The 24,181-nt window shown below is 43.4% G+C and overlaps 1 protein-coding gene across 1 annotated transcript in view; it reads right to left on the bottom strand.

The window, feature by feature from the left end:
- The window catches only part of LOC146199938 (carbohydrate sulfotransferase 5-like), a 32,477-nt gene extending 8,575 nt beyond the window's left edge, over positions 1–23,902 (bottom strand). The window contains exon 1 of the mRNA XM_084592235.1: positions 23,844–23,902. Coding sequence (XP_084448361.1) covers positions 23,844–23,902 — 59 coding nt within the window. The remainder of the gene's footprint in view (positions 1–23,843) is intronic.
- Between the last annotated feature and the right edge of the window lie 279 nt (positions 23,903–24,181).

The following is a 24,181-nucleotide window of genomic DNA, read 5'->3' on the forward strand; positions in this document are numbered from 1 at the left end:
GGCACAATAATGCACACAGATTATGCTGACCTGTTTTACAATTTTATTAGTGCTCAAAATGCGATTGATAAGTTGAATTAAAGCTGGACAGTGCCGCCTTTCAAGCACTGCCCCATAGACTTGCTCGTCGCCGAGCGAACCGGACGTCGGAGTACCAAGCATGCTTTGCGCTTCGTTAACTTTGACCACTGCCTGTTATCGGATTCATTTACAATGCACCGTGACTAGTGTCCAAGGACCCACAAAGTGAAGTCGCGGAAGGCGTACTTCGGGCCAGGTACTTGCCCCTCTTTTCATTATCTTAATTATCGTGCCTGCTCACGTGCTACACCGAGCCAAGTTAGTGAAAGCATCATTACTTTGTCTTTACGATCATGTTTTGAACACATTTGACATTTTTCTCTCGCCATGCTACCATTAAGGCCTCGATTTTTTTGCGATTGATGATAGACGAAAAAATGTTGGCTGCTGTAGTGAAGTCTAGAAGTGAACGATGATGCGATCCGTGCGTACAAGTGGCATATGACGACGTATTATGGGGGAGAGGCCAGCTGCCGCCAGGTGCCGGATCCTCATCGGCTTCAGCGCTGGACATTCCCAAGGCAGGTGGCGGATACCGGCTTCTGGATCTCATGTCTTGAAGCCAGGGCAACCAGGGTGGCGATACAAATCTCGAAATTGAGGCCACTCTTGAGTCACTGCAGGTGTCAGGATAACCCCACCTCGAATCTCCTAAAGCACCACCTCCTCTGTATAGGTTAAACCTCCGGGAAGGTTTACCGTACATGGAGGCATGGCAGCACGTGTAATGCGTCGAAGGTGCTCCTTTCTTGTTAAAAGAATGGTAGCATTATCCAATTTTAAGAGGCTTGGCGATGACGAGATTGATGTGTTAAGGCGGGCCGCAGAGTCTGCACGGCTTTGCGAAGTTACAAGATAACTCGGAATATATGTTAGGGTTGTTAATTTTTACCCAGTTTTTGCACAACAAACATTTTTTTTAAATCGAGTTAAGTTCGATTTTTTCATGTTTCTGGAACAAATGTGCCTAAGTAACGCGTTGAAAGCCTGTATGAAAGCACCAAAGCAAAAGCTATTCGAGCGATATATCGCTCTAATAGCTTCTGCTTTGGTGCTTTATAAGAAAGTATACTCTGTTATAAAGAGGTTCTTTACGAGGAAACAGTCTTAATGAGAGAGGCACTCGAGGTAGGTTCAGATATCCAGAAAACGCTTGAAAGCGGAAAACTTCTGATGCTAGGCTTCGATCCCCTCGTAAGTGTCAAGCTGTCAAGGAGCTTTGCACGGTGATAAATAAAATCACTCGAGCAAAAGGCGTTTTGTCTTTGTCACCTAAGAGCAGTGCCACATTAGTAAAAACTTGTTGTGAAGAGGTTTGCGCGAAAATCTCCAGAATATGGGTCCGAACTCTGAAACATAACTTCTCAGAGAAAGAAAGAAAACCAGGTGACAATGTGGAAACTGGTTTGAAACTGAATGAGTCGTTTGATGACAACCGACCTCTTTTTATTCCGTGACATGAGATATAGACTCGCTTCGAAAGGAGTTTAACCAGTACTTGGTGGAAGCAAGCCCCACAAATGAAAGAAAGTGTTGAACTGATGGACCACTCGTACGACACAACTGTGCGTTATTATCGGCTAGAACATGCATTGCTGACATCGTTGTGTCCAGCTAATGGCAGCTGTGACGTAGAGCGAAAGTTTTCTCAGCTGAGGTACCTCCAGAGCCCAGACAGGTCTCGGATGGAACCTGAACCTTTGCGCATGCTAATGATTATGTATGCTAATTAGGGCGTCGAAAACATTCATGACCAGCTGAAGTGAATAAAATGTTTCTTGCCTAAAAACTGACAGCTGCACATCGCTGAGAGTAATTAATTTGACAGAAACGCCGACTTATGAAACACTTTCTTGACAATAAGCGAAAACAACCATAATCGTTACGTACTGATTAGGAGAACTCGAATAAATGAAGAAATTATTAGTTTGAAAATTGAACCCGATAAAACCCGAATTTCGGACTGCTTCCATGAAAAACCCGATTTCTTTTCTATTATCAAGTCGAAAAATAATGCCCAATGATTACCATCCCGAATTTGAAAAAAAAAAATATAAAACCCGAAAACAAATAACACTAAATATATTCAATCCGAATTGGCTGCGGTACGCCTGCCGCTAGACTGTGTATATCTTTGAAGATTTGTGGGCTGCTACTGACGCGTATAAGCAGCTTTGTCAACTGGAGGGAATCAGTGCGTATAACAATAGGGGTCGCGGGAACCATCGGAATAGAGGTCACAGTGCGAAGCGCCTCTTGCAAAGTAAGCAGATTCCCACAAAATGAAGATGGAGGTTCCGGTAATTGAAACGTTGATGTCTTGTTTAGGCCAGGCATGCAAGGACAGTAAACTGCGGATGTCACTTCGCAGGGTGTCCCCGTAAATTACAATGGCACCTTGTGGCACGCAGGTGTCTTTATCTATAATTCGGTCGCGAAGTGACGAAGCTGAGTCCTGTGTTCTTTGTCATCGTAAATTCGTTGGTTTGTTATCACTAAGCTCTACAAAACGCCAAGAAGGAAGACTTGGAACTGGCGGTGGTACAATTGAATGCGATGGAGCATAAGCCCTGAGAGCGCACGTTGCGTGAGAGAAGGTGGCCTTAATCCTGCGAGCATCAGGCATTTGCTGCACCAGTTCATCTATTGTGTTCAGCTGTGCGTTTTATCGGAGTGCCAAGAATGGTGTTATGCAAGGAACTCAGGTGATAACCCTTATTGCCTCTCGATTTATATCTTCAAGCAGATCCCATTGTGCCCTTGTCAAATGTTTAAATGTGGCTTGATAAGTAAGGCGCGGTTGCACAACTGCCCGGACCAACTGTCGTGCAACATTTGAGTGGGAGCCGGCCGTTTTTGGAGCGGTGCGTCTGATCAGGCCCAGTGTCTGTAACGCCTGTTCTCTTAGCGCGAGACAGCCATGTAGTTATAACTCCTGACTCATGAATTGTTAAAGCCAATATTTTACTTTTGTACTTTTCTGAAGTGGGAATCCGGACTGAGATAGATATATAGATGTTACAGCCAGTATACGGCGAAGCGCCGCTCGCAACTGACATGACCGTAGGTTTACTGGCGGAAATTTTAATAGTCCCAATGAAAGAAACATATATGGAGGTAATATCTAAAGCTGAATGCAAGGAAGCGGATTTAGTCAGTAGGTCGTTGTGTGGGCTCCACACCGTGAAGCCATCGGCGTATATTGAAAATTTAATGTCAGAATCTTCATGCAACCACCATTTAAAGGAGATAAATGCCCTATTAAATAATGTTGGTAACAATATTGATCGCTGGGTTAAGGTACGAGGAGGAACGAACGATCCTATGGCATCGCGGCTGAGGCATATTGGAAATTTTCAGCCTTCAAGGAACGATTTTACAAAATATGTACTCTAAGTGGCAAATTAAACATGACTTTCTCACTAAAAAAAGCGTATATTGACAGTGAGAGTTAAATGGCATCATCGAGGCATTGCAGCTGAATCTGTGTGATTATCGAAACGTAGTTAGCGACCAAACACCTTGGCGTGATATGGTTTATAGATTCACAAAGAACCAGACACAACTGAACGAAAGAAGTAAACTGACTGATAAATATAGCTAATCAAACTGGCGCCGCACGAAACGATACATTTCAAGACAACCCTGGAGAATCATGATGCCCTAGGGTAGCAAAGCGGTTGCTTTTACTGGGTAACCTCCCTTCCTTTCCTCATCTTCCTCCTCCTTCTTGTGTAAGCGATGAGAACGTTAACGTTCGTGCCTGTTCAGGTGTTATTCTCTACTCAGTGTTCATCTCCTCCATGCGTTATCATTTCTGCTTTTTTATTTTGGCGTTTCATCTTTTCGTTTCCCTATCTCTGCCTTACATAATCATTTTATTTTTGGCAAAGCACACCTCTAACCACATCTGTGCAACCCCATTATCGGCCGAAGCTCATGCGTTGGTATTTGACATGAGTTTAAACGACAGTAATAAGAACAACAACGTATTCCATGTGTACCGCGACTAAAAACATGGGTCACTGTGGACCAAAGATAGAGATTAACGGGACAGATTGCTCATTTCAGAAATGAAAAAGATCAGATTCTCCCAGTAAACGCAATAAACGAGTAGATTGATTGATTAATTAATTCATTGACTTACTGATTGAAACACGTCTTGTATTTGAAGCTCTTAGTACGCACTTTTGCTTTAAGTATCTCTGCGTGCACCTGTAACTACCACAATCCCGGCGACCGAGACAGGAGCTGGTTCATATGAGGTAGACTGCCGTAGGCCTGGCTTTTGTGCCTGCATTGACAAACTCCTCCAGCTTTTCCCATAACCTAGTGACGGCCGCTCCATCGAATGACAGTGGGAGTACTTAGACGATGTAGTCGGCCAGAGGGATGGCAACGATTATTTCTGCGAGAGACCTTTATCGAATATCAGAATAATATTGACATTAGTATACGACATGGGTAGCAATCGCTGTGATCCGGCGCATCTCTTCGTCGCGGTCTTTGATGAATGACTTGTGTCCTAATAAAAACAAGATATTGATGCAGTGTTGATCGTGAGCCGGCGGGTTTACCTCTATGGGGCCTTTATAGCTGCTCTGGCATAGGGCGAAAAGGGCGTACCTATTCTTCGGCTCGGTGCGTTTCACTCTTCCAGTGCGGAGGTTCTTAAGTGCTTAGCGGTGTCGCTACCTCGTGATTTCTTTGAAGGCGGAGGGAACCAACAAGAAGGTTTTGTTAACCGAAATGGTGCAAGGTTTGTTCGGTGCGGCTGGTGTTTTGCGTGCAGCTGTTCGAGTCTCAACGTTGGCCGATTTGTTGCTTTCAATGCTTGCGTGCGCAGGTGCCCAGGAAATGGTGGCTGTCATGTTAAGCTTAAGAATGAGGTCTGAAAATGTTCCTGATAGATCGTTGATTATTTTCGGGTATGTTGAAGGACTCGAATTCACTCGACTGCGCACTTCACACGCGAGAAATGAATCTCCGCAAGGTATAGTGCGTGCCTGGAGCCATATTCAGGAATTGTTTGCAGACCCACCCTGCTGGTTTTAAAGGGGCTGTTTCACTTCCACAGTATCGATGTCGTCGACGATGGGCAGTATGGCCGCATTCACCACGCGTTGGGTGCCATCAAACATCAAATAGAAACAGGCTACAAATGGCGTGACGATAGCTTTCTTGAAGATAAAAACAGGCATTTGGCATCCTTTGTCTTCTGCTACCGATATGCTTTGAACAGGCTAACTCATGACTGAAGTAACCAAAAGCAACTGTCATGTACGACTCAAGATGCCACCAATATGGAGATTTAATGACGGGTTTTTGTTTTGTTCAATGTCGTTGAGACAAAACTTTCAGAGCATCGCATTTTAGTCCAAGAATACTGCAGCCCACTCCCCCAAAATATGTACTGCAGTACAAACACTGAATCAAGATCATTGGTCGTCTTCTGTCACAGCGACTGCTTTACATCATCTTGAATGCTCCTCCAAATAATTATTGCCGAAAATCGCATTGCACACGATGAACATGAGCGATCGCTTCGCAAAATCCCAAAGTGTGTGTTGTCTCGATAACGGCAAACAGGTTGCCATGCGGTGATGTCATCCTATGCGGTGACGATGCGGTGACGTAATCCAATTTTCATAAACCACTTTTACGGCGGTGGATCATTTTGGTTATAAAAAAGCGGGATATTGGCGAAGTTTGTTGATTGTAGTGTTTAGAATCCAAGGTAGAACGATTAATGGTAATGCCTGCACCATATAAAATAGAATTGAACAAGGGTAGAGGGAGCCTCGGTTTGCAAGCCCAGCCAAAGTTTCGACAAGTGGACATGTCTTTGTCTGGGTCCAGATGAAGACAAGTCCACTTGTCGAAACGTTGGCTGCGCTTGGAAACTGAGGCTTCCCTTCTATCCGTCGCCGTAACTAAGAATTAAGATATTGCCTAAACAAACCCACGGAAAAATTTTAGGGTGGCGCCATTCGGCGGCCATCGGAATTACATAGACACCTGATATGTTGTTGCCGTGACAGGTGACGCCTCCGGGCTCTACGTTTAAAAGTGGCGTGGACCGTCTTCGACGATGTTTCCATACCGATGAAGCTCAGAGAACTCCAAAACCTCTATTTCGCCATAGCGTCGAGATGGTGTTGAAGTGTCCCAATAATTTTGACCTGCGCAAACCTCTCACGAATGGCTGGTGAAATTTTACGCCAACAAAGGCTACGACGGGCAATCCTGGATTAAGCGCCTAAACATTACGGCGATATAAAATGAGTACAGAAATACTCGTACGTGAATCACCATCCACTATGACACCCGGCAGACGGGATCTATTAAGGTTGTCCCATCCAACTCTGAAAGTCTGTGCTTCAATGTCTCCTACCCCGAATTTTGTTTCCATCATTCAATTATACTTATTTTGGAGGAACTATTGGCGACATCCCTCTGCGGTGCTTGCTCTGCTTGAAACCCCTTGCATGCATCCTTATGATTTTGTGCAGTGAGAGGCGACCACATTTGTTCGGAAAGATTTGGCTACGCACGACTGTCTCTACAATGCTGAAAAGCGTCAGCAGTTCTTCGTCGTGCGATATCTCGACGTTATCCGTCAGCCTTAAACCAAGCACGGACGCAAGTGGCGGTTCCTCAGAATATGGACGGCTCTTGTCATGTTTTGCCGCTATCTCAACTTTCGCCATCTCGCAGTACGTCTTTATCTGCAAACAACTCTAGAGACTAAGTGGAGAGTCGACTAAGCGGCTCTGCACAGCTTTTATATATCGTGAAAATACACTTGGCTCAAAGCGGCGCATAAATGTTCATGACTAGAAAAAAAAAGGTTAAAAGGACCATTCAATTTATTCGCTGTTGATTATTTCTTGTTTAGAAGAGATACTGAGAGTGATGTGTTAAAGAGAGCTACCTTTTCGAGCCTGGAATTCACCAGGCTTATCCAGAAACATGACCGAAGCAGCGCACGCCTCAGCGCAGGACGGCGCTTTTAGTCTTCTCTTTGCTTATTTCAAGAATGAGTTCTCATGTATGCAACGTTTTTTCAGTGTGTGAGCGCCACTTTCTCTTATTATACACTGGTAGAATGCCAAAGCTTTACTGATAGCAAAATGGTCTCTGAGCAATTTAAGTGCTCTTGAGCGTGATATTTTATAAAGATGTGACGGTGATGCTTAAAAGATGTCCCAATATCAGTGTCCGCATACAAAAATAATGGTGATATCTGCCTCGATCATTTTTAATGGGGCAGCGTGAGAGGCGCCTTTGTTTTAGAAATCACTCTTTCGTCCACGTAAGGATTGTTAACGGAACATTAAGAGTACCAATCTCGCAAGTGTTACTTGGCCAATGTTAAGGCCGCACAGTGTCGGCACAAGGCAATTTACGACGTCAAGAGACCGCGTAAGATTGCTGTAACAGCCAACTCACTTGACTCAATTCAGATCTGGCATAAACCTGCCAAGCGTTATCATCAAGAATCAATAGTGCTACTTCTAGGTCAAGCAGGCTGTTTGTTCAGCTTAGATAAAGCAGAAATTTATTCATATGTCGCGCGTTATCCTTTACCCTTTTCTCAGAGACTACCCCGCAGCGCCCCAACACGTTACAGGATGGAGGTTTGCAGCATAGAAAAAAGGACACCTTCATTCACACAGCAGACTTGCATTTCAGTTAAGCGATTCCACTCTCTAATAGATGCAACAAAAATACATTTGCGCAAGTACCAGTCAGGGATTAATATTCTCAAATTTGATAAGTGTGATCTACGCGCCTGGTGACATAGTGTGGCCCTATAAAACAGATCTCTTCCTTAATGTCGATGTTATTGTTGTAAATCATACACAACGGTTTAAGCCTTAATGTTCTTCCGGAGGCAAGCAGGTCTCATCTGAGCTCATTCTTGATGGCACTTACTCTGTCCTTTCTTCCTAATCATCCCAAGACGAATCTGACTGCGCGGTTTGGAATTTCTTCAATGTGCTCAATGAGCGCCTTCTTCGAAGGGTCCCAAATTGCACAAGCGTACTCCAAAATAGGCTTTATGCAACTCATATATGCCTTATTTCTTAAATTGGTATGAGAAAATCTCAAATTCCTTTGAATAAAATTTGGTGCCCTAATAGCCCTATGTACAGAGTGGTGAACATGTGCTTTCCATGAACAATCCGATGAGAGCGTTACTCCTAAATACTAATATGCAGCTTCCTTACGCATTAGATCATCATTCGCCACATACCAGAAGTCAGTAAGCGTTTTTTTCTTTTTGGTAAAACTGACATGAACGCACTTTTTGGCATTTAAATTTATATTCCAAGTGGAACACCAGGACTGCATTCGTGGTAAATCTGGTTGTAAATTTACAACATTATTGGCTCATGATAATTGTTCGATACACAACACAGTCGCTGGCAAATAACTGAACTGAGGATGCAATGCATTGAGAGATATTGTTTATATAAGCCAAGAACATGAGTGGCCCCAAAACCGAGCCTTGCGCTACGCCTGAAGAAACATTGATGTACCCTGTGCTTTTCACAATTATTGCAACGCACTATCGCCGCTGAAACAAGCAATTTTCTATCCTTTTTATAGAGAAGTGAATGTTTATTTCTTGGACCTTGTTGAAAATGAGCGAGTGTGAAACTGTATCAAAAGGTTTTTGAAAATCCAAAAAAGTGCAGTCAATTTGCTCTTCTTCATCGACACCGGATGCCAAGTCGTGAAAGAATTCGACCAGTTGGGTGGTGCAAAATAAGCTCCTTGCGGAATCCGTGCTGTTTTAAAATTAGCAAATTATTCTCGGTAATGTATCTCAAATCGCTGTATGCAAAAAATGTTCAAGGATTTGACATGCAATTTGTGTTACTAATATAACTCTATATTACTGGCATCTTTTTGGGACCTCCCTTGTGAATAGCAGTTACATGTGCAATTTTCCAGTCATCTGGTAAACTGTCATCTGCTAAATGTGTACTATAAATAAAATATAGATAACGAGAAATTGGTACCAGACATCTTTTTAAAATATGTAGTGAAAGACCGTCTGGCCCAATGGCTTTAATTTCATTGACGTTTTCCAGCTGTCCACTAAATACCGCCTCCACTAATATATACTGGCTGTATAGTAGGGGAATTGCTGAATGATGGTACAGAGTTCAAGTCGGGTTAGGTGAATAGACAAAGTGAAAGTAGTTATTTAGATGCGTTAGTTTACGCTCATCATCGTTGAGAACCTAACCTCTGTGAACTAATTCATAGATTCCTAACGATTCAGATCCGTGCCCTCTAATATATTTCAAAAATAATTTGGTGTTTTCTTTCCTGTTAGCATTTAGCCGGCAAAAGTATTCATCTTTCGCCGCTTCTAGGCTCCCTTTGTATTCATTTGCAATCTTAAAAAGTACTGAAAGGTGGAGAACTGATTTTATTTTCTTGAATGCTGGGAGTGCATGCCTTCTCTTTTGAATAAGCTTTAGGATTCGTGCGGTCAACATGGGTGTGGATTTATCTTTCCTTAATTTGAGGATTTCATGTTTGCGCAAACATATATCTGTGAGCTCGAGTAATGTTTTTTTTTTTTTTTTTTTTTTTTTTTTTTAACATAAGCCATAACTCGTGCGCATCATTTTCCTCAGAAAGGAATGCAAGTGAACGAGCTCTTCAGACATACTAACATAATCACCTCTTTCGAAAAGATGGAAGAAAGCGCACACGCTTTCTGGCGGTGCGCTTCAGAATTGATATTTGCGGCGACAGCAAGGTGGTCACTTATGCCCGGAATAACGTCCACAGAGCAACAATATTAATTGCAGAACATAAGATCTAGGATACGGTTATCATGGGTATTTTCATCTACATACTGCAGCAGTCCCAACGTACCATTTATTATTTTCATATCAGAGATAACACGCCCCCAGCTCCATTAACGCATCAGCCATCGTGCCAAAGCAAATCGGGAAGATTAAAATCACTCCCAAGTAGCAACGTGTGAGCAGATTCCTCGAAAAGTATGTCGCACAAGAACTTTGAACTCTCAAGTCAGAATTTGGTGGGTGATAAAATGGCCTCGTAGTGCAGCGGTGGCGTAGCGGTAGAACATCCGCCTCGCATGCAAGAGGACCGGGGTTCAAATCCCGGTGCCGCGAAATTCTCCACCGGATGAAAGAAAAAAAAATCCGCGTGTTGATGGAATTGCATAAACAGGTTTGGGGTGCGACCTGATGCCGGTGAACACCTCCAGCAACGCACTCCCTCACCAGAACAGGAGTTGGCCACCCTGGTGCAGTAATTGGCCGCAACCTCCTATGATAAGCTCCATGAAACCCCGGCCCTCAGTCACCAGCGGCTGCGGAACAACTGACCACGGCGGCGGTCAGACCTGTGACGCAGCAGGGGGTGCTAAGAAAGTCTGGCTCCGCTGGACAGGCCGCCATTGGAAACTGACCCTGGCAACGTTTAATGCTAGAACCCTAGCTAGTGAAGCTAGCTTAGCAGTGCTGTTAGAGGAACTAGAGGGCATGAAATGGGATGTCATAGGGCTTAGTGAGGTTAGAAGGCCGAATGAGGCATATACTCTACTGAAAGATGGGCATGTACTGTGTTACCGAGGCTTACCAGAGAGGCGACAACTAGGAGTAGGCTTCCTTGTCAATAAGTATATAGCGGGTAATATAGATGAATTCTATAGTATTAATGAGAGGGTTGCAGGCATCGTAATTCGGCTTAATAAGCGGTACACACTGAAGGTTATACAGGGCTATGCACCTACATGTAGTTATGATGACCAGGCAGTTGAAAGCTTCTACGAAGATGTAGAATCGGCAATTCGAAAAGTAAAGACGCAGTATACTGTACTAATGGGCGATTTCAATGCCAAGGTAGGGAAAAACAGGCAGGAGACAAGGTAGTAGGTGACTATGGCATTGGTTCTAGGAATAGCAGGGGGGAGTTACTAGTTGAGTTTGCAGAGCGCAATAACTTACGAATCATGAATACCTTCTTCAGCAAACGGAAGAACCGGAAATGGACATGGAAAAGTCCTAATGGAGAGACTAAAAATGAAATCGACTTCATAATGTGTTCAACTCCCGCCATTATGCAAGATGTAGAGGTAATCGGGAAAGTGCGATGCAGTGACCACAGGATGGTGAGGTCCCGAATTAGCCTAAATCTGAAGAAGGAACGCAACAGATTAGTAAGAAAGAAACCCATCAACGAATTAGAGGTGAGGGGGAGGGCACAAGAGTTCAGGATCTCGCTACAGAATAAGTTTTCTGCTCTAACTGAGGATGGCGACATTACCCTAGAGGCAAGGAACAATAATTTCAGAGATATCATTACTGAGTGCGCGGTAGAAGTAGGCGGTAGGATAGTTAGAGAGGATACCGGTAAGCTGTCTAAGGAGACGAAAGATTTGATTAAGAAACGCCAGATTATGAAAGCTTCCAATCCAACAGACCAGATCGAATTGGCCGAGATATCAAAGCTAATCAATAAGCGCAAGGTGGCCGATATTAGGAAGTATAACATGGAGAAAATTGAGCATGCTGTAAAGAACGGGGGAAGCCTTAAAGCGGTAAAGAAGAAATTGGGCATAGGCAAAAACCAGATGTATGCGATAAGGGATAAGGCGGGCAACGTCATCACTAATATGAAAAAGATAGTCAAAGCAGCCGAGGAGTTCTATACAGATCTCTACAGTAGCCAAAGTAGTCAGGACCGTAATGAGATTGGCGGTAAGGAAAAACAGTAAGACGTTCCACCAGTGACGAAGGACGAGGTTAAGAAAGCACTAGAAACTATGAAAAGGGGGAAATCAGCTGGAGAGGATCAGATAACTACAGATTTGCTGAAGGACGGGGGGGATATCGTGCTAGAAAACCTGGCCACCCTGTATACGCAGTGCCTGGTGTCATTGACGGTACCGGAACCATGGAAGAATGCAAACATTATCCTCATTCACAAGAAAGGGGACTCTAAGGACCTTAAAAATTACAGACCAATCAGCTTACTGTCTGTTACGTATAAGGTATTTACTAAGGTAATCGCTAATAGAATCAGGACAACCTTAGACTGCAATCAAGCAAAGGATCAAGCAGGGTTTCGGAAACGGTACTCTACTATCGATCATATCCATACCATAAATCAGGTGATAGAAAAATGCTCGGAATATAACCAGCCCTTATGCATAGCATTCATTGATTACGAAAAAAACATTTGACTCAGTTGAAACCTCGGCGGTGATGCAGGCATTGCGAAATCAGGGGGTAGACGAGCCATACGTGAAAGTGCTGGAAGATATATATAGCGGCTGCACAGCAACCATAGTTCTGCATAAAGAAAGTAACAAAATTCCCATAAAGAGAGGTGTTAGGCAAGGAGACACAATCTCCCCAGTACTATTCACAGCTTGTTTAGACGAAGTGTTCAGAGACTTGGAATGGGAGCAGTTAGGGATAAGGGTAGATGGAGAATACCTCAGTAATCTGCGATTTGCTGATGACATTGCCTTGCTAAGCAACTCGGGGGATGAACTGCAAATAATGATTGATGACCTAGACAGGAAAAGTAGAAAGGTAGGCTTGAAAATCAATATGCAGAAGACTAAGGTAATGTTCAATCGCCTCGGGAAGGAACAGCAATTTACATTAGGTAGCGAAGTACTGGAAGTAGTAGGCGAATATGTCTACTTAGGACAGGTAGTAACCGCAGACCCGGACCACGAAAAGGAAATAACAAGAAGAATACGATTGGGATGGAGCGCATTTGGCAAACACTCGCAGATTATGACTAGCAGCTTACCGGTATCGCTCAAGAGGAAAGTATACAACAGTTGCATCTTGCCTGTACTCACCTATGGGGCTGAAACGTGGAGGCTAACCAAGAGAGTTCTACTTAAGTTGAGGACAATCCAGAGGGCTATGGAACGAAAAATGGTAGGGGTAACATTAAGAGATAGAAAGCGTGCAGAGTGGGTCAGAGAAATAACTCAAGTTACCGACATTCTAGTAGAAATTAAGAAGAAGAAATGGACATGGGCAGGACATGTAGTGCGAAGAGAGGATAACCGATGGTCGCTGAGGGTAACAAATTGGATTCCAAGGGAAGGAAAGCGTAGCAGGGGGCGGCAGAAAGTTAGGTGGGCGGATGAGATTAAGAAGTTCGCAGGGGTCAAGTGGATGCAGCTAGCACAGAACCGGGTTAAGTGGAGAAATATGGGAGAGGCCTTCGCCCTGCAGGGGGTATAATCAGGCTGATGATGATGATGATGATGAAAATGGCCTCACAGGATGTGGTCGAATCAGGCAAGACCTCCCTAAAACAAAGATATTCAATATAGTTGTGGCCAAAATTTGATGCTGAAGATGACAAAGCGGTATGTACGAGCAGGAAACCGCCTCCGCCTAGTCGTCGTCTATATTTGCGGTTTGGTATTTCTCATGGTATGGTGTCTTAAGGTTGTGTACTAATGAGATGGTTTAGATATAGTTGCTGGAGTCAAGGATTAGTAATGAAGCCGGTAGAACACTGGATGCAAGCAAACATGATTGGCAAGGGTAGCCGCGGCACAAAGAAACGATGATGTGTTATACCCTTGATAACAGACGTTAAGCGTCTTTCATTTATTGTTTCAATTTTTTTCTATATTGTGTCCAGGTTCCATTTATTCGCAAGAGTGAGCGCCTTTAATTAGGAAAGCAGCGTGTTACTGGCGGTACTTCTCAGTACCTAACAAAACGGCTAGGAGGGGAATGTTTGTGGCCTTTGTGTGTCTACTATTAGCTATTAAATGTTTGCAGTTGTAGGTATTTCCATTTCCTCAGCTACACCAAGCAATACCCGGAACTCGAAGCTTAAGCACCCGCAGGAATAGTGCCTAAACAGAATGTCATGCAGAGCTGTGTATAACAATGACATTGGGGGGGAATAAGCTAAACCCGGCAACAGCAAACGTTATATATAAAATAGTTTATACAATCACCTAGCAATAAGATATTACTGCATTTTCTCCACACAGGAGCCTCCCCGAATCCGTGATAATGTGTGAATATGTAGGTAATGCACGACGTCCTAAGTGTGTGAACGATTTTGCGCACACGCAACGGAATATTTAGGAGTTTTCATCGCATTAATCACTTTGTCACCCACATGTGCTGGAAAAAGTCATATTTGAATTATAAAATGATTTATGTGACTCAGCGGAAACCATCCCGAAACTGAAATTTATATTCAGTCAAGTTTTAAATCTTAGGGGATAGAGATAATTTTTAACTTTAGCTTTCCAGCTGACGAGAAAAGCTTAAGCTTTTTTCTCTTTTCTATCTAAAGTTTATTAAACGCATTTTCGTTACGTTCTGTTCCAAAAAGCGGATGGGCAGACAGCCACGGTTTGCACTAAAAATGCTGTAGGTTTCACGGCTTAAATTTTGTCCCGACGTGCAACTTTTTATTTAGTCATACTGCAGGCCAATACGTTGGCTCAAGCAGGAGGGGGTCTTCACAAACAAAAAGAAGGCAAAAAAAAAACCTTTTAAATTGTAACATGAAATGAACATAAAGCACAAAAAGAAGGACAAATGAAATGTTAACATCGCGAACTTGAACAAAAAGGTTTTTGCAATTCAACCATGAAATCGTTGGACAGAAATACACCAATGGGAAGTGAGTTCCACTCGTTCGCCGTTCGAGGGAAAAACCTGCACTTGTAAGCGATTGTTTTAGCGAAGATCTGTGCAAGCAAATACTCATGACTGTGTCATTTTGTCCTCGTAGAAGGCCGACATACGGATGCTGGTAGCTTCATGTTATTTTTTCCAGAAGGAGTAGTATGGGGGGGCGGGGGGGTAGCAGTACAAGACGATTATTTTTTCTGCGTAGTTCCAGTGTCTGTATCCTATTTTGTAACGTTATTGAGGCCGGCGAATCCTTCCTGGCATATTTCCCATATATAAATCGCAATGACTTTGAAGCCTATCAAGCCATTGTCTATCAAGCTATTGTATTGCAGTTTCATAATTAGTAATAAAAGTAATAATTACATTAGGACCTTGTGTGTCAAGGTAACGTAAGTTATATAAGCAATTCACGACAGTGTGCACGCTCGCTTGAAGAGCGTAATGTCGAATCACTACTGCAGTATTGGTGACTTTTTGACACGGCCTGATCAGTTTCTCGTCATCTTAAAAGCGTAAACTTATCTTCCTCGGAACATTTATCTTCGCGAAGGTGCAGACCTTTTGCCAGTATACAGCCATGGTTAAGAGTATCCTTCGCCTCTTTCAGCTTCCTATTTAATGTGGTAATTTGCGGGCTTTGTGTACACTTCTGCCATTAAGAAACCCAGAATCATCACCAGCATCCCGACTAAAGCCATCGCTTAACTTCTCAATAAACAGGTTCCCTAAAGACGCGTTTTTTTTATGAAGTTTCTTTTTGGCGGCGGTTATGGAGGAAAATAGATTTCTCACGTACCGGGGGGGGGGGGGGGGGGGGCATCTGATTCAGTCACACTTTTCCAAGCGAAAATTTATTATGTTGTCGTTCAGAAATCACTGCTTTGAGTAATATGTAGCTTATTGTATGTAACCTTCTTCGTTCATTGACGGCGCTAACCAGTCTCAAATTGTCACATGAAGTACTTTCATACGCCAGATTGTCGCATGCTTTACAAATACGGAAAGCGATGAGACTGCAGAGATTTATCAATGCCATCGAGGCGCACGTTTTCGGTTTTCCGATTTCTAAAATTTTGTAAAGCACGAACCTTGGCTATTTAAATATCCAGAATAATTTTTTTTCCATTTTCGATCTGCTTAGCGTAGAAAGTCGAAATTAGCCAATATTGTTATATACCCTCATGGTAAAGTTGCACTTTGCTATTCTGCCTCCCAAAATCTAAGTGATCCCGTCTTTCCTACGGTACCTTTTCATGGTATTCCTGAGCTGTGCATTTGTGTGCATTTATTGCAGAATAAGGCACCCGTAGGTATGCCAGAGTAGAATGTGCAGGGCTGGCGCTAACGAAACCTAACTCGCTGTATGCATAATTGCCTCTGGCTAGTCTCAGAGGCTGTCAGGCCAGAACGTCGAAAGCATGCGGTACAGGTTTAAGCCAGATACCGTTATTACTGTCGTGAACCTGACAGCTTTTCTCCGCTTTCTCGTGCGAAGAGCATCCCACTTGGAAGCCTCACAATATTATCAGTGTCAACTTGATGAAGTCGGTGACATTCGTAGCAGAAAACAGACACCTTTCTTTGGCACCAAAACAGCATATTCGAAAGAATCTGCTAAACCATTATCCCGCTAGTTCTCCGTCTAACCGGTTGAACACCTGATCTTTCACGCGCCTATATTGCGTTTCTTTTTTTTCACTTAGTGCACTCTGTTATTTTTAAGAGCCACATGCCCGCTTTTTACACATAAGGTGCTTTTCGCATGCCCCACGTGAATTATCTATGGTTGATTGCCAGTCCAACAAGGTCAATGCGTTTACTCAACTGCTGTTTGCCCGTCGTCTTTCCACAGCATACGTTTCTATTATCAATTTAATTCAGTTACCCTACGAGTTTCTGTTGCGTAGAATTTTTTTAACTGCTGCATAGTACTGGTGTTATCTCAACTATAACCTACATAGTTTTGTACAACGCATTTTCTGCACTGCAATTTTCCCTTTCTCTCGTTGTTTTAATCAATGTCGTTGTTGAAAATCACCACGCCTTCTACGGAATCATTTCCGTTCGTTCTGGAGATGTTCATTCAAAATAGTAAATTCCTATTTGCGATATCAGTCATGACCTCAGAGTGCCTGACAAATCCGCTGAAATTTTTCATCCTCATTGCATAATTTTGCGACCCCACCGATGGCGGTAGCTTCGAACAGATCGCTGGAGATCTCGAATATTTTTTGTTCCCCTTTTATTTCTTTACATTCGACGAATCATACTCCGAGTGAAGAATAGCCAAGAATGCAACGCCTTCAAATTTAAGCACGCTTGGTATCAAGAAAATCATATTAGTATCGAGGGACGTATTTAAAGGAATGAACAATGTGCACGGGAGCCCGTGGCAAGTACACATCAGGGTTTTTTTTCCCTTCTTTTTAAAATCAAAATTCTCAATGACTAGGCAGCAGCCGTTTCGAAACTATCATTCTATTAAGATAACAGTAAGTTAATCACTGATTGCGAGGACTTTAGTGTAAGAAAGTCCGCAAAGCAGAAAGCTTACAGAGAATCACATCCTTACCTGGCGTTCCTCGAAAACGCATGACTGCCAATGTGGTGCATTTATCCGGTGCTTCCCTCACTCGTAACATACGATGCTTGTGTGAGCTACATCCCTGAAACGCACATACTAAATGCTAGACTGCTCGTCGAGTGGCCTTCTTGTTGCATTGTCGGACAGCGATAATATTGCTACGACACACAGACCCAGTGTGTTCCGAGGAGTCTGAGGAGTAGACGGGGGCAGTATGATGCATTCCGTTATCTTGCGCTCGAGATAAAAAGGAGAAAAGCACCGTACGGAACATGCACGCCGTGACTGAGCACTCAACGGAAGTGCAACTCATATTTTGTCAGTTTATGAATTATACCCTTGTTTAGGCTCAAAAAGCTCCACTTGGCGCTCCTTACAACAGCAGTGTATTTGAAACTCTATATACCATCACTCAACACTATTCAATGTTATCATTATTTGTAGCTGTCCGTGGTGCTTAAGAAACCGAACTGCAACAGTACGTCATCTATTGCTCTTGAGCGCGTTAGGGTATATTTTAGTGGACAGCACTACGTATTTCAAGCAAGACCAGCAAATGAGATATACTAGGTGACACTTTGGCTCCGCCATTGGGTGTATGGCCCAACAGCGGGCGGTAAAGCATCAAGTTCGCACTTCCTTTGCGTAATCTCGTTAGAATGTATGCACTCTACACGTCGCCTTGTAAGTAATCCCCAAATATTTGCCTTTATCATCTCATTCATCTTATTGTGACGTAGAGTCCTAAGCTACCGCATTATTTTAAAGACAATCCGACATAGATAAAAGCCCAGCTTAAAAAATCTGTACCAAAACGTCTCCAATCCAAGGGTCTCGGAGGGTCGCACAGCGTGCTCTATATCCAAGCCCTGACAGGCGCTGAGAACGAAAAGGCCAGACACCGAGTTCCAAACCACGGTCGCAGAAAGAATAGCACTCCGTCGGTGCGTCCGTGCTGCGGTGATATAGCGAACACTGGTGTGTGCCACTAAAGACAGCACGTTGCTTAGCGGCCGGTACTATCCTCCCATTCTCCTGGCGTTTCTACGGACAAACGGCACGCGTGCTATAATCACGAGACGTGCGTAAGCAATAATATACTGCAACACTGATATAGTCCTCTTTTGTTGAAAGTATAATTCGAAGCAAGTAGGATTGTCGTGCCTAAACAGACACATGTCTTCTTGAACAGCCTTGCAGAAGTCCCGCAAGAGACTTCAGTGCTCGGTTAGGTCATGTGTTTAGTAGCCATACGTTCAGAAGGGACAGTTGGTTTTGTAATCACCAACTCAGCCTAAAGGGGTACTTTGATGTACCGGTCCGACCCGCTCATTCTCTTGAACTTCAAGTGCGTTAAGCTGTTTGATCCCCGTTATGAATATTTTGTGCCATGGGCTACTGCAAAAAGAGCATAATAATGGATTCACAGGGAAGAAGTGCTTTCTACGCTGTTTCCATCTCAGCTATGTGCTAGGCAAGGGGAAGGTATTGTTTTTTTCTTTTTGATGTTGCAGAGAGACTTTGAAGCACAGGGCTATAAACAAACGTGCCTCCGGCCTAAAAATAGTAGTTCAAAACACTCGAACATAGCACTGGCGGTTGCATCTGATGTGAGCCAACGGTTAAAACTAAATATTTGAGGTTGGCCATTAAAATAAGTTGCATAAAACTGTCAGCATTCCTGCACACTGCAAGAAAGTTTTCTGCAAAAAATTATTAGGTAATAACGTTCTCTTTTCTTAATTACTAAATGTTCACTTTAAGCAATAAATGTGATTTTCAAACTCGGAGAGTACTTCCAGAAAAGCCCATTTTATTATTTGTGAAGAAAAAGCCTCACGTGTAGATATGTTCTCCGGCCTCAAAAGCTTCGCGAACTGCAAATACGATCACATGAAAGATGAATTACTGGTACAGTAGTTTCGCCACAAGAAAAGGACAACAGAGCGCTCCGAAGGCCTATCAGAGTAGTAGAAACAGAGAAGCAGATTAAAGATCAATGTGAAAGTATCCGACTTGCCCTAAAGATAACTCTGAAGGTGTTTGCCAATCAGGCGGCACTCCTCTTTTTTTTTTTTAAATCATGCGCAGTCTTCCACCCTACTGCCTACAAAAGACATGGTAGATAATTCAGAGTTAGCAATTTCATTTATTATATTGCAGATTATTTCTGACATAGAAGATTCGAGCGAAACAACAGCGCCAGGATATGACGAGATCCCATACGAAAAGCTTAAAAACATAGCCGAACATCTTGTTGCCATTTTGGCTGTCATAAACGACATATGAAAAGAACGGAGCAATTTGAAAAGAATGGAAACGTTCGGTCCTCGCTGTGATTAAAAAGGCCGGAAATCCTCCAACCAGCATACAGTCATTGCGCCCTATATATTTAACTCCAACAATGTGTAAAAATTAGAAGAGATGGTTGATGGCTAAAGTGTTCTCCACGGTAAATTGGACTAAATCAAACCTTGACACAAAAATCTGGTTGTCAGTACAAGCTGAAGAGGGTCTACAGATGTCACCTCAAAGCCACCTTCTACGCAGGGTGGTGGCTACAGATGTTAAAATGCACATGACAATGTGTCGTACTCTAAGAGAACTAAGGAGATGGAAAATTTGGGATTTCGTTTGCACATTACAAACGTTGTATGTAACTTGCTTCAAGACCGGACATTCTCCGTTAGGCACAATGGAGAACAAGTCGCTAATTACACATCAAATGGCGTAGTTCCAAAAAGCCGAGTGTTTGCCGCTTTATTGGTTAATTTAGACTTTATACCACTGGCTTGTGAACTAGGTGAAAAACTAAATATAGAGGTCTTATTTTATGCTGATTACGTTACACCGAACCTACGTTACCGATCGGGACGATTGCTCGGTGTCCCCGGGAAATGTTTCGAAGATCGGCAGAGGCGGGAGAGAAGCCCTTGTGCTTTAGGGCAGACATTAAATCATCATTCACCATATTGCCATGTTGCGCCGTCTTCTCGTTTTTCTGCGCTTATCGTTTTGCTGGGAGGTGCTGTTGTATGTCATCCACATCCTCACCTTGAAGCTTCGACGCTATCCGTACGCAGGAGCCATCGACAAAGAGACCGCAGATGACGCCACGCAGCTCAGCTCCAGCACTTCCTGCTCAGAACTAACCAGCTTCAACCACCAATGTTCCGCCTCCAGCCCTTATCTCAAGGCAAGTGGCACAGACCAAACCACCAGAGACAAGACCGGATCAGATACCCGAAGGAACCGAAGAACAGAAACACGCAACCTCTTTCCAAGCCGCCCGACGCGACATCAAGCCATCGCCCCCGCGGTTGCTTTGCTGGGGGATGGATGAAAAGCTGCAGGAGAGGGGGATCATCCAAGCATCAGATATCGCGATGGCAACCAAATCATACTGTTCTGTCTTTCCTTGAACATCCTCGCCGTCACCTCATTGGCTTCAACAAACCGATCCGGACGACCGCTTTGTGGCCGCGGAGATTGTTGGAAGAAGATCGGCAGTGGCGCAAGGAGCCCTCATGCTATAGGTTAGCCAATAAATCATCACCGCGTAACCATGTTGTGCCTTCTGCTCGCTTGTCGCCTCATATCAATATGGTCAACTCATGAACATCTAGAAACAGAACGTTCATTCAAAAGACGGCTTTAAAGACTTTGGATGGGTACGTACGAGAAGCAGACCAGGAAATATCCCGCCAAAAGTTCAGGTACATCTAGTGGGAAACCAGAAGAGGAGAAAGAAATTTCAAGATAATAACTTGACATTGAATATTCGTAACTACACTATATAGGAAATGAACCGGATGAGGGTCCTTGGGCTAAACACATATAAGTCTGGCAAAGGAACTACAAAACATAGCACAGAGTAAATATCACGTAGTACAGTGGAACATAGTACGAAAAAGGCAGCAGGAACTAAGTTACATTTGGTCAAAGGAATCTTTTTCTAGAGGAGAGGAGGTCAAAACAGATACAGCTAGATAACTTGCATGTTCAGCACTTGAACCTAGGATAGTGCACCAAGTTCAGTTTCATACAAGGACTAATCAAGAGTGCGCGGAGCTAGAAACAATAAAAAAAACATATTGTGCACTAACACGGGTTTCCCAAAATATACACCCATTTTTATACTTCAGGAATATGCATAGTTGAATCTTCTGACGGAAATTATTCAACAGGGATAAGAAAAAAGAAATTTAAAGTAAAATATGTTGCGCCTGTTGCAGCCATATACAGGGATGTGACAGCGCAGACAGCGAAAATAAATAGTGGACCTACAAAACATGACGAACAACATTACTAAGCTCCATCCTAAAGCTCAAGCGACAACACGTGCGGTGGTTGATATAAGTCCTGGAATATCTATAGCTTATGCAGATGCATCAGTTATTCAAAGTGGTGGAAGAACGGCATAACCCCACACATGATGAGTTATTCACACATCAGTAGTACCTAACGGACCACCAGGCTCACTTGGAATGGAGCTGTATGCTATAGGTGATGCAATGAAGGCTATAAATTTCATACCGCTTATAAGCCAAGCTCACATTTACACCGACTCTGTAAAGCTGTTAAATAACACGACAGTTACAAAATGCCTAAGAATCCCTCAGAAGATACATGGTATAAATAAGAAAAACTACACGCATTTAGGTACATTGGATACAAGATGACACTAAGAACATTGATTATAAAATACAGACAATCTTAAAACACCAAGCTCCTAACATAGGTTCTGCACCCACAAGGCTCCCCACTTAATCCCCAATTCCCTATCGGCATCTCTTGTAAAGAAAAATGCGCGCGCCTTGATTCTCCCATACCCCTCCCTCATAAGCTAACGAGCATTGAGGATGAGCCCCTTACAAGGATTAGGGCTTTGGTGGCCCTTACCCCATCAGCGACGTATCGATGGGATTCTGAAGAAGACGCAGTGCCGAGCACATGTGTTATGTGTTCAAGGCCGGCCGCCGAGGTGGAGCTTCGCCACATGTTATGGACATGCCCAGGAATGCAGCCGTCAAGAACAAGGCGACTATATGAACTCGGATTCTCGGCTACAAGGGAGCAAGACCTTCACTTGTGGCTAATGGACAGCATTAAGAGCTGGAGCTTGCTCTGGTTTATCAATGACAATAAAATATACGACTTATGTTAAGTAAAAAGCCCCAGTCATGCCACGTAGAAGGTCCATCAAATAAAAAATAAAAAAAGCTATTGCTCCTCCACCATCCAGAGTGCCAGTCACGCTTTACGCCGCGATCCCAAAGTTCACTGAAGAAGTGAGCCTCAGCATTGCCGCCTACTCAAGCTTAGACCAGGAGCCAGACGGCTTGCCTGCCTACTATTAAGGATTAAGAATGCATTGGCCATGAAAAGGTAATCTACTGCGTCGCGACCGACAGAGTAAGCCAGCTGGCATAGTCAGGTTAAGACAACAATCTGCCGCCGAAATATTCCAGAAACCTGACGCAGCGTCATGCAAACTTGCAAAAACTTCATCAAATGAACGAACTAGACAGTACAATCTTTTCACATGAGCCACTCGTATCGAATAAGTTCAACGCTCTTCATAAGGTGGGCATGTGGCGCCACTGAAACCGCAATAAGCGTGGTGTCGTTTTGTGAGGGTGCATATCCTCTGCCTTGGTAACTGTTTGTGATGCATGCTAATGAATTTCTGGCTGGTGTATACTGTGGCTATATGTTCTTTAATTATGAAGCATACCTTGGATTCTTATTTACGAACAGAAATTTTGCACAAGCAAGTGCAACCTTACTCTGTCTGCTTTTAAAGCACTCGGCAAGCGCAATAGTCAATGGGCTGTTCGCGACCGATGGGGTAAAATTAACATAAAAGTTATTGCGCTGGCAGCTGCTACTGCTTTATTCGAGAATGGTTTAGGTTAATTATGAGTCTCATGAAAGAAGTTAAATGACAAAATTAAACGAGAGCTATGCCGACTACTATAAACCATTCTTGACTTCGTACAGGACATGCCCCACCGCTAATGCTTTGCATTGGATCGGTATATATTTATTACAATCATGTAGTTACGCACTATTTTGTAATCTTTTAAAATGCAAAAGACGGTGGTAAGGTTTCGGGGAAAAGCCCACAATTGCGTAACTTCACATGCACCACCTTCCATAAACGATGACAGCAGTGAACATAAGATATCAGAGCAGCATGTAGCGACAATTAAAATACTATTCAAGTAGTATCAGAAAAGCATACACACAAAATCTACACACAAGAAACATCAGACGCTGTCATATAAAGTTATATTACTGACCAAATATTTTTTGCAGTACAGGTATACATATTCCAGTGAGCCACAGTTAATTTAGAATTTACAGGATATTGAAGCTGATCCTCTGATCCGCTTGCTGACCTCAATTTCGTTTAGAACCGTTCTGCCGCCTTCCTCTTGAAGCTGCCGTTTACATTCCTATGTCACCATTCCCACCCGCCCCAGATGGCTGCTATCTCGCATATCCAGTTACTGATGTCATCCTGCAGCGCCATGTCAACCTGCTTCATCAAACTGTGCAGATCTCTCAGAATCGGACCACTCACCCTGGCTGAGGGCATTTCACAACCTTCGCTGCCCCCGCTGACCTATTTTGTCATTTCAGCTCTGACTACAGATCACTCAACTGCCGTCCCTGCAGCCCGTCCCTCATCCACCACATCGCGTCCGCATCCTGCAAACAGCATGAATCAGCTGATCTTCAACCTCAATTCGCCATGGAGTTACATAAGCTATTGCTCATCTATAGTGACCTTTTTGATTTCGGTACCCGC

This window comes from Amblyomma maculatum, chromosome 2 (genome assembly GCF_055883805.1).
Source record: "Amblyomma maculatum isolate TAMU_Amacu chromosome 2, ASM5588380v1, whole genome shotgun sequence".
Classification (NCBI taxonomy): Eukaryota; Metazoa; Arthropoda; class Arachnida; order Ixodida; family Ixodidae; genus Amblyomma; species Amblyomma maculatum.